General features: G+C 43.2%; 2 protein-coding genes across 2 annotated transcripts; one reads left to right on the top strand and one right to left on the bottom strand.

The window, feature by feature from the left end:
- Positions 1–1,078: 1,078 nt before the first annotated feature.
- On the bottom strand, positions 1,079–1,948 carry LOC119646313 (lectizyme-like). Its single transcript, XM_038046731.1, has one exon. It carries the CDS (start codon positions 1,912–1,914, stop codon positions 1,111–1,113), a length of 804 nt encoding a protein of 267 aa, XP_037902659.1. The 5' UTR covers positions 1,915–1,948; the 3' UTR covers positions 1,079–1,110.
- A 7,426-nt stretch (positions 1,949–9,374) lies between these two features.
- Positions 9,375–10,261, top strand: LOC119646396 (lectizyme-like). The gene has a single exon (XM_038046839.1). It carries the CDS (start codon positions 9,406–9,408, stop codon positions 10,207–10,209), a length of 804 nt encoding a protein of 267 aa, XP_037902767.1. The 5' UTR covers positions 9,375–9,405; the 3' UTR covers positions 10,210–10,261.
- The last annotated feature ends 6,948 nt before the right edge of the window (positions 10,262–17,209 follow it).

The raw sequence follows: 17,209 nt of genomic DNA, 5'->3' as shown, positions 1-17,209 counted from the left end.
TCCGACGCAAAACTGATGTCAGGGATGCTTCCTTCCCAGCCTGAACCCCGAGTCGTTACCGTGGATCCAATGTTTCAAAATACGAGCCTGAACTCGCCACTATTTCCGGGATCAGTTTCCCTCTGGAGTACCGCCGAGGCACGCCCCATTCAAGAGCCCAAGTATTAAAATTACCACCTACCAGGATTCGCCCCGCCAGTCTCAAAAAGCGTGCCCCAGAGGATCAAACCGGCGCTGGAAGTCCGGCATCGTCTCATTCGGCGTCAGATAAGCTCTAAAAAACGTTATTTTTAAACACCGAATCCAGACAGACCCACTCCCTCGACCTTGAGCAAGAACATGGAGTCGAACGGAAGGAATTTTCCTCTCTAGATGCAATTTCCGACACTCGGAAATTAAGGAATGGACTGACACCTTCCTAGTCAATACTGACTCGATACATGGTGTTTTGAAATATTCATATAGGATTACGTTTTTGATTATATGGGCACCGTGTTGGGGGTTCAATTTCATATCCAAATGAGCTGCGAACCAGAAAATGAAACTGAAAGTGATCAAAGGTTTAATTGCTGGTCTTTTCAGGAGTAGGTTCGTTCAAAAGTAGGGTAAGGTATAAAGATTTAATAGGATCGTTAAAGCGGATTGACTCCTTGTTTATATGAACGCTTTTATGTCGAGTTTTACCACTGTTAACCAATAATGCACTTTGTGGTTCATAGTTCAGGGAAACTACCGAGTTTCTACGTCATATGATATCCAAGTTGTTAATTTACTGATGTTGTCTTATATTTTCGAGATCTGAAATCCTTCGGTGAAACTTTACAACAAGGGTTATCATTTGGTTACTTTCCAGAACTTAAATCACAATCAGCAGTAACCATGAATAACTCACAGTGCACTGAATAGAAACAGCCAATCCAGCTAGATGCCCGAAATAAGTGTATGCTTGCAAACAAATATAATATCTACACTATTAAAGGAACGCTCTTTTACAAAGTCTAGAAACTAAGCAATCAATTCTAAGAAAGTAATGAAACAAAAAGGAGTCTGTGGTAGAGTACACACTATTTTATTTTAAGTTAATAAATCATTTCTAGAAACATTAAGTGTTTAAATCCTCTCCTTAATCCAATCGGTGTAAGCAGAGACACGAGTGTAAACGGAAGGAGCATCAACACTTCCGCATGGAATGTATCCCCATGAAACGACTCCGATGATCTCCAACTTTCCACCATTCTCTTGAACAAGTGGGCCACCAGAGTCACCACTGCAGGCTGAGATACCTCCACTCAATGGACCAGTGCAAATGTTGGTGTCGGCCAAAGGCGATGCTCCAGGTCCTCCCAAATGAGCTTCGCAGGCACTGTATTCAATGATGGGTTTGGTGACGGTTTGCAACAGTTTTGGCATGCTTGCAGTGCTGGTGGTCGATGTACTTCCCCAACCATAGAGGGTGGCGGATCCACTGTGGATGACTCCGCTGGCTGGCAAGGCAACGGGTTGGATTTTGTCGTTGAAATCGAAAGCCTTGCTGAGGGTGATGATACCAATATCGTATGGTCCTACATCACCTCCGTATTTTGAGTGTTGAGTTTGTTTGGAAACACTACGTGATTGAGAACCTGAGGTTCCTCCGACGTTGTGTAGACCGGCAACAGCACTTACGAGAAGTGAAGGATAGGCCAAACAATGGGCAGCAGTGAGGACGTATTTGTCAGCAATGATGGATCCACCGCAGAAATGTGATCCCAAAAATTGCAGAGAAACGATGTATGGGGCAGCGTGGGCTGGAGCTTCCTTACCTCCAACTACTCTACCGGTGAATGGAGAGTATTGGAAAGATGGGAATCCATATTGGAGTTTGGTTCCAAAAGCCGTTGCAAGAACGGTTGCCAAAATAATTGCGATCTTCATGATTGTAGATCAACTGACTACGATGCAGTTTCACGCTCTATTTATAGTAGCGAACTGGCTTTGGAGCATTTAGATAATCATATCATAAATCTAATTTATCATGGTAAATTTTCCTGTTATCGACATGTATGCATCGATGTTAATATTTATGAATATTAAAACTGATTTTAGTATCAACATAAATTATAATATTAATTAGTTTTCTATTTATTTGATTAAATTTAATAAATTTGGTATCGGGGTACACTGCTTTCAACCAAGTAGAAGAAAAGGTAGGACAATACATCTTTCGGTGGAGAATGCTATTTTTTCCTAGGAGAAAGTAAAGTTGTGGATCACGTCCTGGAGGAGCGCGGCAAGATTCGACTGACTGAGGAAAGTCAGGAATGAAGGATTATATTCCCGCTGCGAGTAGAGGCGCTCGCGACGTGCTTGACATCCGGAAGGGTAGCAGATCTCAGGAAGTATAGTGTTGTGTGTACCGTGACAAAATTGAGTCTATTATTGCTCTGGTCAGGGAGGATGGAGCTGTCGCAAATAATAATGGTTTTTGTAGCGTATAGCGCGTCACGATAGACCTTGGTCGAAAGTCATTCGATGGCCCGGTAAAGACAGTAACGATCGATTCTCCATTTACCATTATTATCAGCTCTAAAGCTGGAAAAAACATTCGGCAATGGATCTCAACCATAAAACATCTGATGAAGTTCCTTTTCATGTGGATGAAATACTCTCTCTGCTTTTCTGACAAACATGAGCGAATTTATCTTGGTCGTCAATGAACTCAAGCGGGCAAAGTTCGTTGCAGCTGCTGTAATTTTCTACTTCCACTTATTCGCTAATTCTGAAAATTCAAAATCTAGGGGACCGTTAAGACACTGAAGAAGGATCTTCAGAGTAACAATGGGAAAAGTATACGTGTTTTCCCGATTTGTTTTCCCGAGAGATAGTTGCTAAAATAATTGTGAAACGCATCAAAGAACACCTCGAAAACAAAACCTCCTTGACAAGAAAAGCAAGTCAAAGAGCAGGATGGTTTCCTTTCAAGATCTTCCTTTCCTGACCATACCAGCACTTCTCGGATCACTGTGAGACAGTGTGCGGATTTTGAATCTCCGCTTCACTTGCTCTTTATCGATTTCGATGGGGTTTTCAAGAGCGTCAAGTGTGGCAGTGGAGAGTTAAACGCTTCAGAATACAAGCAAAGTATTTCCTACTCCTCCTAAAGGCGTGAGATACAGTCCGCGCACTTCAATAATGGTATCGTGGGTCTCCAGAATGCTGACTTTCTCCAATCCATTCTCAATCCCGGAAGAAAGGTTCATCTAGTGTGCACAACATGGCCCATGCTTGAAATGGGCAACCGCAAAGGAAATGTCTCAAGCTTTCTGTCTCATTTCCGCAACTTTGACAATGCCAATTGTAGTTTATGCTGACTCTGGCAGCATGGCCCGCTATAGGCCGTTGTAATCCTGTATGCATTGGCACACGGGTGGCCCAAAAGCTCTCACGTTTGGTTTCGTCATAGGAGGGCCAAATGCTTGATGCAGTTGATAAACTTTCGTCTTCTGAAATGGGCTGCTCTTAAGTAGACGCGAGAGAAGCACTGACTGTACCCATTGAGAGACTGCTAAAAGTGGAGTCAGGCCAGCCAACGACAAGCTTCAACTAGGAACAGTACCTGGAATACACTCTCGAATTTTCTATAATCTGTGTATTCCGTGAAGACTACTGTGCCATAAATTTACAACAACGTAGTCCCGTCGGAAAGCCCAGAGCTGCCTGGCGACTTCGTCTAGGATGCTACTATGGCCGTATGGCTTCGCTGTCAAACATCCGGAGTCAGGTAGTCTAACAGTTCTGCACGTTATTGCATATTATATTATATATATGGAGTTCAAGGGGAGAAGGTGTAAGGGTAAGAGCATTTGCTAGGCAGCACTACAGAGCCACAGCAGCATCTGTACAAGTAGCTCTTTAGATCCTATTAAGCGTTCTTCTCTAGATTTTGCTTTGCGCCCCCCAACAAACAATAAAACCTAGCGTTTGTATGGAACAAACAAAATATATTGCCAAACAAAATATCCGTATGTACATACAGTGAAATCCTCGGTGTTTTACGTAGGTACCTGTCGTGGAGACTTAATCCTACGGTCCTCTTCAGACATGGATTGATTTTGTGACCACAATCAGAGCCCCACTGAGACAAGCGCAACGGTACCAGTCTATACCAAGTGCATGGCTTAGCATTCATATTGGTGGATGTAAGATTTACCTAAATCTCTACTACCTCTCTACTATCTCTCTACCGAGGTCTCTTCTCGCTTGAGCATAACCACAACCACCATGAAACTCCCACTAGGGGCGCCAACCGCAAATAACCGAGCTGTCCTCACATACAACAGGAGTTCACCCGAAGTATGTGAGTCCAGGGGCTTTCCCGGTTCCCATGGTACCAGTATACCCCTGGTAAGGTTTCGTGACCAATTTGCCACTTCAGATGAGTCCCCGTGCAGACTCGGGTCTGATCGCCCTGATTAGGCCGTTGGAGCATTCGCCTACTAAATCACGGCCGGCAAACCAAAGTGATTACAGCGTCTCCCGGTGCCACCACTATGGAGGTTTTCCTCGGCCAATTGGTTTTGGTTTGGCCGATAGGGTTGCCGCCCCATCTTCCTCGCCGCCACCTCTGAGCACCCGTATGTACATACAAATAAAAGACGGGAGTATTGTGGGCAAAATTGATCAAACGCATATTTACTCAATTCCACTTCCACGAAAGCATACATACATACACGCCCGTTTTATTGATTTTATTGAACACTACTCGCAAATGTCATTAGCATATACCTATACACTCATATGCCTGTCTACAGTAATCGATATTGATATTCAAATAACTAAAAAGAAGCTAAAAAAGATAAAAGGAAGTGTCTCCAGAGGCCCCACCGTTCATATAAGTTCACTTTACAGATATGATGATGACGTTATACACTTCATACTAGAATGCAATAAATTTACGTGAAATGCAATATTTTGACTTACAATAACTTTGTTAACAATAGTTAGATTGCGTTCAAACTTTCTAGAATTATGTCCTATATTATCGCCTAAATGGATTTTCTGGTGAATTTCCAGAATATGGTAATATACTATTATTACTTTCTATCATGGAGATGCATGGAATGCATGGGATGCATTTTAAGATCTAGATTTTGTATAGATGCATCACTGTGATTTTTTTTAGATCTTTCGTATGGGTAGGTTTTGAGAACGAGAAATGTTTCACTTTTTGGGCACACATTTTGAGCCCTCACTTCCCTATGTTTCACCGCATGTCAGAAACAAGAACGGTTCGGGGTCGGAAAGTACTAATCGAGTCCTTTCATTTGATACCCCATATGACCATATTCTGTGAAAAAATTTGCAGCCCCTTTCGCAGCTCCCTTGAAACTCAACAGAAAATGGCGCCATTCGCTGTATGTATAGGGACACACAGATCACATGTTCCCACCAAATTTCATAACAATCGATCTAGCAGTGTTGGAGTAAATCGAGTGTGACAGCAGACAATTGATTTTAATAAGATTTTGTTTCACACAAAACCTGAAAAATTAGTTGTAATATATTCCTGCTCCAACATAGATAAATGCAAAAGAGGAAAAATGAGGTTCCCCGGCGTGTAAAGTTTATAATAATTGGCTCTGGTGACCGTAAGAACAACGATGGATGTCTGACACTTTAATAATCATTCCACTGGCAGCAAATGATCTTTCAAAATCTGGTTGACTGCGGAAATGTGGAGACTGATCGATGATTTCAACTAACTGAGCTTTAGTGATGACTGCGTATAAGGGTAAACGCGACTCACCGGGGTTCCATTGGTGTGAGAGAGTGAGGAAACCGTGGGCTGGGCTGGGCTGCTGCAAGAAACGCGTTGTCCTACTGCACCTCGGCGAATGTTTGAAAATCGATGGTGGCGGGTAACTTGACCTCTGCAACAAGGGATAAAGCATCAATAACTACGTTATCTTTTCCAGATACGTGTTGAATGTCGGAAATGAACTGGCTGATAAAACTCAAGTGCCGAAGTTGGCGAGGAGATGGCTTGTTGGGCTTCTGCTTCAAGGCAAAAGTGAGTAGCTTATGGTCCCTGAATAATGTGAACGACCTGCTTTCATGGAAATACAGAAAGTATTTAATTGTGAGGTACGCACGGAATCACTGACGATCATAGGTGCTGTAGTTCCGTTGTTGCTTGGAGAAGAAGCTCAACAGCTGCCAGATTTCATTCACTTTTTGGTGAAGAGCAGCACCTATGGCAATGACTGAAGCATCGCCGAATACGGCTAGGGATGCATCTTGTTGATCGAATGCCAGAAGTTTAGCATCCACCAGCTGCCGCTTGGTGGTCTCAAACGCTTGAACAGCTTCTGGGATAATCAGACGGGAGTCTTTAGTTTTCGGCCCAGACAAGAAGGAGTTAAGGATCGATCGATGGTGGGCGGTCTTGGGCAAAACGGACGATAGAAGTTTAACATGCCCAAGATCTTTAACGGTTTTTGGAAGTGGGAAGCTCGAAATCGCTTACACCTTGACTGGGTCCGGTCGGATGCCTTCAGGGGTAATGAGGTGGCAGAGGACTCTCACCTGCAGTTGTAGAAATTTGCACTTTTCAACGTTGAATACCAGATCGGCCTCAAAGAGACGTTGAAAAATGCACTCGCGGTGCTCTAAATGCTCGGACTTAGAGGAAGACGCGACCAGAACATCATCCAAATATACGTGACGAGGTTTCGTAGCGCAGAGGGGATGAATCTTTGAAAGGTTTGTGCCGCGTTGCACAGCCCAAAAGCCATCCTAGTGAACTCGAAGAGTCTGAAAGGTGTGCATATTACCATTTTCGGATTGTCTTTGGGGGCTACAGGGATTTGATGGTATGTTGATGATTGAGAAAATACCGCAGTTTGCGATAGAGTGCGGAAAGTCGTGGATGAGTGGTATGGAATAAGTGGTCTGGAATGGTCTGAGCATTCAAACGTCTGTAGTCATCACAAGGTTTCCATTCCCCATTGAGTTTAGGCCGCATGTGAAGTGGTGAAGACCCCAATAACTGTCTGATGGTTTACAAATACCCTGCTAAAGAAGTTTTTTGGATTCTTTCCTCAAAACTATGAGCTTATGTGATAGTAATGGGGGCACCAAAGAGAAAAGTGGGGAGCAGTAGTGTTGATGTAGTGCTGAACATCATGCTTAACGGGCCCAGAGATACTACGCTCTGTAGTGTTATTGCGGTATTTTTGAAGAAGTACGCGAATACTTGCGTCGGCAACGTCTTCAAAAACGATGGAAAGAGTGCTGGGTGAGCAGGATGAGATGTTGTGGGGTCAATGACGGACCTGTTATGAATATTCACTAGCAAACCGCGGCGGCTCAAGGGGTCATAGATTGTGAGGCGACGTGGTGCTGCAGTCGCCGTCCCGGCAAGTCTGATTTATTTTGTAAGGAGTCGCAGGGGCTGGTGACGGAGACAACCCCAACTGTTTTCTCGTCCAGCCCGACCAAAGTCAATTGGGCCTCGAGTTGAAGAAACCATGATGGCGGGTTTCCACGCCAAAACGGTGACATCCGAATGGCCGCGGCTGTTACCGAAAATATTGTTTGCGAAAATGAACAACCCAAAAGAGAAAACGCGCAAGTGGAATGATCGGAAATATAGAACCAAGGAAAGGAGCGGAGGAGGAGAAAACGGTTCTGCGCCGTCTCAAACAAAAAGAGGCAGCACCGAGTGCTACACCAAAAATGCAATGAAAACACCTCCAAATAAACTGTTTGATTCCCAATTGGATTGTCACTGTGATTAGTTCCATTAATCATCATCATCATCAACGGCGCAACAACCGGTATCCGATCTAGGTTTGCCTTAATAAGGAACTCCATCCCGGTTTTGCGCCGAGATCTACCAATTCCATATCCCTAAAAGCTGTCTGGCATCCTGACCTACGCCATCGCTCCATCTCAGGCAGGGTCTGCCTTGTCTTCTTTTTCTACCATAGATATTGATTGCCCTTATAGACTTTGCGGGCTGGAACATCCTCATCTATACGGATTAAGTGACCCGCCCGCCGTAACCTATTGAGCCGGATTTTACCCACAGCCTGACCGTTATGGTATCGCTCATAGATTTCGTCGTTATGTAGACTACGGAATCGTCCATCCTCATGTAGGGGGCCAAAAATTCTTCCGAGGATTCTTTTCTCAAGAGTTCGCAATTTTTCTTGCCGAGAACCCAAGTTTCCGAGGAATACATGAGGGCTGGCAAGATCATTGTCTTATACAGGAAGAGCTTTGACCCTATGGTGATACGTTTCGAGCGGAACAGTTTTTGTAAGCTGAAATAGACTCTGTTGGCTGACAACAACCGTGCGCGGATTTCATCACCGTAGCTGTTATCGGTTGTGATTTTCGACCCTAGATAGGAGAAATTATCAACGGTCTCAAAGTTGTATTCTCCTATCTTTATTCTTCATGTTTCACCAGTGCTGTTTGATGTTGTTGGTTGGTTGATTCCATTAATCCCAGCGCAATATCGTAGAAGCCTCTAGTTGCGCTCCTATATTTGTCTAGTGCTTACTATTCAGTCTAGACGACTTTCTATCTAATAACGCTATCTGTCAGAAACCCATGGTAGTCAGTGGTAACTTCCGATTTTCCAGTATTAATATTAGCCAATGGAGAGCTCGATATCATGAACTCGGAAAGGTTAGTCCATTTATCTCTGTTGAAGCGGTTCTCAGCCAGCCCTACTATGTCACTTTCGTTTATGTATCTTCCGAAGCAGCACCCGGTTGAATGACACTTGTACAGAGCGCGCACAGTTTCATCAAGCCAATTTGATCAATAAAAGAATAAAACGTTTCCAAAGTTTAAATGCTGAGTAATTTGTTAACCAGTCTTCAAATAAGTCCTGGGAGAATTTTCCGATTCTGAATAAAATTCGCCTTGTTATGCAAATACCGCATTTCAGAAAACAACTAACCCTTCTTTGATGCGTTTTTTGTAATGGATAATTCTTCCTCAATTTTATTCAGACCAACAAGACTTTATAATTGAAACGTAGAATAAAGATGTTCAATTAGCCTTAAAACTCATAAGCTTACATTGTGGAAAAGTATAATCCACATCTACACTCACGTCGATCATAATACCATTTTTTTTAACATAAAGAATGATCCAGCAAATGGGAAAGCGATAAGCATTTTAATTTACACGTAAAATAGAAATCAGTTCTTAAAGTTTGCATACATTATTCAGTGAAATATTTACGTATATTATAAAAAGAATCATGATACAAGGCACGATGATGAATTTATGGTCTCGTTATCTGCATGCTTCAAAGTCGATACTGAAATTTAAAGTCATTAGGTTTAACCATATCGAGCACCTATAAATACAGCGTGAAACTGCATCACAGTCAGTTGATCTACAATCATGAAGATCGCAATTATTTTGGCAACCGTTCTTGCAACGGCTTTTGGAACCAAACTCCAATATGGATTCCCATCTTTCCAATACTCTCCATTCACCGGTAGAGTAGTTGGAGGTAAGGAAGCTCCAGCCCACGCTGCCCCATACATCGTTTCCTTGCAATTTTTGGGATCACATTTCTGCGGTGGATCCATCATTGCTGACAAATACGTCCTCACTGCTGCCCATTGTTTGGCCTATCCTTCACTTCTCGTAAGTGCTGTTGCCGGTCTACACAACGTCGGAGGAACCTCGGGTTCTCAATCACGTAGTGTTTCCAAACAAACTCAACACTCAAAATACGGAGGTGATGTAGGACCATACGATATTGGTATCATCACCCTCAGCAAGGCTTTCGATTTCAACGACAAAATCCAACCCGTTGCCTTGCCAGCCAGCGGAGTCATCCACAGTGGATCCGCCACCCTCTATGGTTGGGGAAGTACATCGACCACCAGCACTGCAAGCATGCCAAAATTGTTGCAAACCGTCACCAAACCCATCATTGAATACAGTGCCTGCGAAGCTCATTTGGGAGGACCTGGAGCATCACCTTTGGCCGACACCAACATTTGCACTGGTCCATTGACTGGAGGTATCTCAGCCTGCAGTGGTGACTCTGGTGGCCCACTTGTTCAAGAGAATGGAGGAAAGTTGGAGATCATCGGAGTCGTTTCATGGGGATACATTCCATGCGGAAGTGTTGATGCTCCTTCCGTTTACACTCGTGTCTCTGCTTACATCGATTGGATTAAGGAGAGAATTTAAACATTTAATGTTTCTACAAATACCAACATGCAATAAAGAAAAATTGTAAATACTTGCAGAATATTTTCCCTTTTTTGCCCTTTTTTCCAAACAACATCTTTTCAATTGGAAAATAGAAATTTAATACAGTAAAAGTGCCATCTTCCATTTCTGTAAAATAATAATGCAAAGAATAAGGATCAGTTTCGCTAAGGTGGAAGGATGGATGCTCTCAAAATTGGTGTCATTCAATTTATGATGTGATTTATAATCAACATCGATTCCATCATAAAGCTGATTTTGAATGGTTCCTTGAATATTGTAAAGCAAATCTTAAACCAAAGCACAACAATTTAACATCGCATATCTCTATGGAATGGTTGTAACTTTAAAGGAAGCTGTTCATATTTTGGCTGAAATTTCGCTCTATAATCTCAAATTTCAAAATTTAGAGAAAAGAAAATCTGTAACTCAGTAGTGTGAGTGAAAACTATTTCAAGGATACTACCACTTTTTCTTTAAAATGCTTAAATGGGAGAAGATTAGATAAATGGATAAAATGAGCTGCTACCCTCCCGTCAATGGCTGTTTTCTAATATTCTATGCAAATTTTTGGTTCAAGAATATGGAAGAAGTCCTCCTGGATCTACATCACCAAAACGTCACCGAAGGGCTAATGGTCACCCGCTTGCAGGCCACTGTGATAAATATCTATTTCGAGATTTTGGTTAGGGTGCTCAGGAATTCACATGCGTTGAGTATTCTTTGAGACATTTGATTTTCAAAAACCGACTCCAAAATGAAACATGTTGAAAAAACAGAAGCTGGACGCTTTTTGAGAGGGTTTGTGATTTTATCCGGGGGATTTTCAATGTGCGTTCGGCCATTGTACATAGCAAAATATTCAAATTACTCCTTATATGTCAAATTTTCGTCAAAAACTGGCTTCTTGACTGGCTGAATTTTTGCACAGATCACAACCCATCAATGCAGCAAAAATCTTGTCAGAATGCTGGTGGAATACAAAGAATCCTAGTTTAGATGACATTGTTATACATATGATTGTTTTCCACATAGTGACGCGTTATTTTAAGCCAGCGGAACATTCGTGATATATTTCAGAGGTATGTGTTTTTCCCCAATCTATCTAGGGAAAAATGTACCAAAGCGTTCGTTAATATTTCCAAAAAAAAATTAAAAATTTTACCAGTTTTAATGCTCACTGCCCGCCGTCTGTTAAAAACTGCGAACGACCATTGAGCGAAGGGCGGCGAGGGGATGGCAGTACCCATGAGTGCATCATTTCTGTTCCACAATAAGTTAGAGCTAATGATTTTGAGAAGGAATTTGCAAACGTCACATTTTAGGAAGTTCTAGTTCTATTTCTGATTCAATTAGCAGAATACTGGAGAAGCTCTTTCATTGGAAACAAAACTACTTTCCTAAATTTCATTCGTTATCATAAGTAAGCATCGATAAAGGTAGTGACATTGTTCGAGCGCGAATATCTTAACTGACTTCACATTGTAATGTTGTAGTAAGTGTTTTCATACATATATCTTCTTTTTCTTCAACCTTTGTCCCGTTCACAAATGCCATTTGGCCCTATCAAATGCCTGATCTGGATGCAATCGCGAGGCTTTTAAATCCCGATCCAGTGTATCAAGCCACCGTTGTTTCAGCCTGCCTTTTGATCGTTTACCATCGATTTCGATGTTCAGAGCAATCTTTGCAAGTGAATTCTCGTTGGCACGAATTGCGTGACCATACCATCGAAGACGCCTCTCTCGCAACTTTTCCACGATCGGTGCAACCTCATAACGATCGTGGATATCTTCATTTCGGATGTGATCAAAACGTGTCACGCCACTCGTCCAACGCAACATCTTCGTCTCCATTACCGCAAGATGCCGTTCATTGCCCTCACCATCACTTGCCCAACACTCAGAACCATAGAGAGCGACAGGACGGACAACATTGTGGTAAATTTTAGATTTGCGACGTTCATTGATACGTCGAACACAAAGAACACCAGTTGTGGAACGCCACTTCATCCAGGTTGCGTTAATGCGTGAAGCAATTTCATAACGCAGTTCTCCATTGGCTGATAGCGTTGTGTTCTCATACATATATATTGTAATTATAATCAGGTAATTTGTGCAAAATAGCAGCAAACACTTTTGTGGAAATTACTTTTCAATAGTCGGCATATTATAAATATAAATGAACTTCATGAATATTTAGGACTGCAACTTTGCGGAGCTTTATCAAAATATTATGCCTTTCTGAGTTTTTGGGAAACGGAATCAACGTTCAGATACCTGCGAATAAAGACGAAGACATTTGTCAGCTTAGGGGATACGTCAATCGACAGCAATGACACTTTTGCGAAAATTATGTCTTTCGTTTCCAGCATGTACATTTTTGAGTACAGTAATAGAATCGGCCACGTTGGGTTTCAAATTGTAGCGGAACCATACTTAAGTTGGCTTATAAATTTTAAGCAGGCTGACTTAATTATTTCGACTATTTCGCAGAAAACCAGGACAGGAAGTTCTTCCCGTATTAAAAAAAAAAAAAATTAATAGAATAATGTATGACTTGTCGTTGAAATCAGACATAATTATTTTCTAGCATTTCGTTTAATTTAGCAAAACATATTCAGTTTGTGGCTGTTCAGACTTTGTGTTCATCTTATGTAAGAAACTCTATGCACGATTTTCCATTTGTACATATGTAGCTAGGAATATAAAATATTCCGCAACTCTAAGATCCACACACAAGATATGTACATGCATAACAACAGCATCAATACTATAATAATAATAATACAACATCAATAGGGATTCATGTGTGCCATTCAGGACGGCCTGGTCGCCACTCGAGCTTATAAAAAGCTCATCATGAAAGAACGGGTGGAGAACGGCCAGTGCAAAATGTGTGGTTCGGCGTTAGAGACGTTGAACTATCTCATTTCTGGCTGCGCTGTTATGGCACCGGTGCAATACGTCACCAGGCATAATGCTGTATGTAAGGTTATCCATCAAAACCTTGCATACAAGCATGGGCTGATCACGGGAACATGTCCGGTATACCAATATGAGCCGCAAGCAGTACTTGACAGTTTTACTGACAGCATGTATTCATCATCATCAACGACGCAACAACCGGTATCCGGTCTAGGGCTGCCTTAATAAGGAACTCCAGACATCCCGGTTTTGCGCCGAGGTCCACCAATTCGATATCCCTAAAAGCTGTCTGGCGTCCTGGCCTACGCCATCGCTCCATCTTAGGCAGGGTCTGCCTCGTCTTCTTTTTCTACCATAGATATTGCTCTTATAGACTTTCCGGGGTGGATGATCCTCATCCATACGGATTAAGTGACCCGCCCACCGTAACCTATTGAGCCGGATTTTATCCACAACTGGACGGTCATGGTATCGCTCATAGATTTCGACGTTATGTAGGCTACGGAATCGTTCATCCTAATGTAGGGGGCCGCAAATTCTTCGGAGGATTCTTCTCTCGACCGCGGCCAAGAGTTCGCAATTCTTCTTGCTCTTAGCAAGAAGACTTGGGTTCTTAACCCAAATCTCCGGACTTAAAGAGGATCGTACCTCTTGCATTTGCCTCAGCATCACCAATCACTTTGTCGAGGGCCAGGTTAAAGAGGACCCATGATAGGGCATCCCTTTGTCGGAGACCGTTGTTGATGTCGAATGGTCTTGAGAGTGATCCTGCTGCTTTTATCTGGCGTCGCACATTGGCCAGGGTAAGCCTAGTCAGTCTTATTAATTTCGTCAGGATACCGAACTCCTTCATGGCCGTGTACAGTTTTATCCTGGCTATGCTATCATAGGCGGCTTTAAAGTCGAAGAATAGATGGTGCAACCGTTGTCCATATTCCAACAGTTTTTCCATCGCTTGTCGCAGAGAGAAAATCTGATCTGTTGCTAATTCCCAGATTTGCCTGGAGTGAAGCCTCTTTGGTATGGGCCAATGATGTTCTGGTCTTATGGAACTATCTGCCCTAGCAGGATAGCGGAGAATATCTTATAGATGGTACTCCGCAACGTGATACCTCTATAATTGCCGCCAATCGTCAGGCATTGGTTCGCTATCCCATACCTTGATCACAAATTGATGAACCACTTGGTGTAATTGGTCGCCTCCATATTTAACCAATTCGATTTTTTCGCCGATGAATTGCACGGACTGTTTCTCCTATACTTGGTGGTGGCAGTATTTGTCTGTCGTCTTCAGTTGGCAGGACTTCCAACTCGCCGATGTTCTGTTGCAGCATGTATTGGGACCGGCAAGTTCTGACTGATCGCCATACTCTACACAACAAGCCTGACGTACTGTTAGTTGACAAGAAGGGTCGCTCCGCGTATATAATTATGTTGCTATCCCCCATAATGTCAACATTGAACGGAAATACGTGGAGAAGAAGGTGAACTATGAGCCCTTGGCTCGGGAAATCAAAGAAATTTGGCATCTCGAGCGGGTGTTTGTAGTTCCCATAATATTGTCAGCAACATGCAGAAGTACACCATTCTGCATATGTGCTCGATGTTGCGGGGAGTTCTGGACGGATTCTCCCATTAACCTACGACCGGCCACCACTACCAGCGCCTCTTTAGTTTTTAAGTAGGTAGGATCGTCCGAGCCTAAATGCTTGGCACTTAGTGCTAGTATTAGGTAAAATCCGGCATCTGCCGAGATTGTGATAACTCGGAAATAATAATCGTTGGCGCAACAATCCATATTGGATCAGGGCCTTGAAGTGTGTTAGAGCACTTCATTCAAGACCGTAACGGTACACTACAGTACACTGTAGGAGGCAATGTGGTCAGCATTGCGCTCTCCCGAGATAATTATCCTGATTTGATTCAGGTACTCATTCACAGCTGAGTCGACTGGTGTCTGACATCCAGTCACGATAACAAATCCTCCTATCACTAGTGAGATTTGAACCCATCCCCGTCCCCATCTGTCCACGGATTGACATAAAATCTTAAGAAGCTAAACAAGTCGGGAGATCGGAAGAGAGACGCTTCAGTTATGAAAGGTTTTGTGTATTTCTTTTATAAAGAAATTTGAGTGTGCATTTGTCCCATTAGTATGTAGCACGTAACATACGCATATATTATGTGAAAATATTCACTTTCAGGTGATATTGACATTCAGTCTTGAATTTGCACAGAAGGGACAGCTTTGACCTATTATAACTTTGTCAGTAATAGTGCGATTTTCACCAAATTTGGTAGGACCTACGCTGTACCCTACATTGCTGCAAAATTTCATGATTCTATGATGACCTTAAGGCGGGTTTTCCTGCCAATTACTAAAAATTATAATAATGTACTATTATAAATATACTTATTATTTGAATAGATATCGGTAATGAGGGTATTTCGAGGCCTAGTCACCACATAGTGGCAGACTCCTGATTTTGTTCAGATTTCTCGGTTGGGTAGTTTCTGAGAATGGGCCCGTTAAAGAAATGATCACTTTCAACCCCCGCACTCTCCACAATATTTGAAGAAAAAACATGTACATATCCTTTTTGCATGTATGGGGACCCCCTAAATTCGACGTAACAGGAAGTAATTCACTGTATGCATGAGCATTCACAGAAAAAAGCGTGTTACGGACAGACAAACAGACAGACAGACTGTAAACCTATTTTAATAAGGTTTTGTTTTACACAAAACCTTAAAATGGAAAACTAAAATATTCCCATGAGCCCCGGCGTTCATATAAATTCATTTTATATGATGATGACGTCATACACGCTTTAGGGACCAATAAATTCACCTGAAATGCGAAATTTTGACTTTCTGTAACTTTGTTAATAATAGGTGGATTGCGTTCAAACTTTTTAGAATTGCTGCGCAATACGATTCCAGCTCCCAGCGCTCTTCAGCATCTCTCTAACAATGTTGTCTGGAGAGAGCTCCCCTGTGTCTGCATAAAGCTGCTGGCGGAGGCCGTCCCAGCTCTCGCAAGAGAAAAAGGTGTGTTCGGCGTCATCCGCCACTCTATTGCAGAACACACAATCAGGAGATCGCGCCTTCCCAACCCTGTGCAGGTAAGACTGAAAACCTCCATGCCCACTTAGAAGTTGGGTAAGGAAGTAATCAATCTCACCGTGCTTTCTGTTCAACCATGGGTCTAATTTGTCGATGAGCCGCGCAGTCCACTTGCCCCTTGGCTCATTTTGCCAAGAAAGTTGCCACTCGCTAAGGGTGCGTTGACGTTCTTCACGGGCAACCACTTCTCTTAAGTTTTCGCCCTTACGGCGATAGATAGCTTTGCGCTCCTTGGCAAGGAGGGCAACGGGGATCACTCCCGCAATCACCATCACAGCCGGTTCGGAGACGGTGCGATAAGCAGACGCCACTCGCAAAGCTCCCCGCCTCTGCACTTGAGCGAGGCGTTTACGATGCACCTCCTTGTCAAGGGCATCAGCCCATACCTCCGCACCATAGAGAAGGACTGCGTTGCTCCCATGAGGAGACGTCTCCTAGTTGATCTAGGGCCGCCGACATTCGCCATTAGCCGACTCAAGGCCGCGACTCCTGCTGCAGCCCTGTCCGCGGCTGCTTTGATTTGCTCGAAGAAGCTCATCTTCAAGTCGAGCATTAAACCAAGGTATTTAATCGCTGGTGTTGACTCTATGTTATAGTCAACTCGCCGATCGATATGGGACGCAAGGTCGGGATTCTCCTTCTGATCAGGATGACTAGTTCGGTTTTTTCCAGCGCAAGGTTGAAACCGTGAGCAGTCATCCATCCGCTTACCCGTCGCATCAATATGCCAAGTCTGCTTTGCGCCTGTTCAACAGTGCGTCCGGCAACAAGTGCCGCAACGTCGTCTGCATAACCGACCAGGCGCGACTCTAAGGGCATATCGAGTCTCAGCAGACTATTGTAGGAAGCGTTCCAGAGGTCCGGCCCTAGGATGGATCCCTGCGCTACTCCTGGCGTGATTTCCATCCTCCTCTGGCCCTCTAGCG

The sequence above is a fragment of the Hermetia illucens genome, chromosome 1 (genome assembly GCF_905115235.1).
Source record: "Hermetia illucens chromosome 1, iHerIll2.2.curated.20191125, whole genome shotgun sequence".
NCBI lineage: Eukaryota > Metazoa > Arthropoda > Insecta > Diptera > Stratiomyidae > Hermetia > Hermetia illucens.
Note: the sequence above shows the minus strand (reverse complement) of the source record. Positions and strands in the feature narration are given on the sequence as shown.

Bases quoted from the DNA above. Each gene is read 5' to 3' on its own strand.
- LOC119646313 (XM_038046731.1), bottom strand. From the start codon at position 1,914: ATGAAGATCGCAATTATTTTGGCAACCGTTCTTGCAACGGCTTTTGGA.
- LOC119646396 (XM_038046839.1), top strand. From the start codon at position 9,406: ATGAAGATCGCAATTATTTTGGCAACCGTTCTTGCAACGGCTTTTGGA.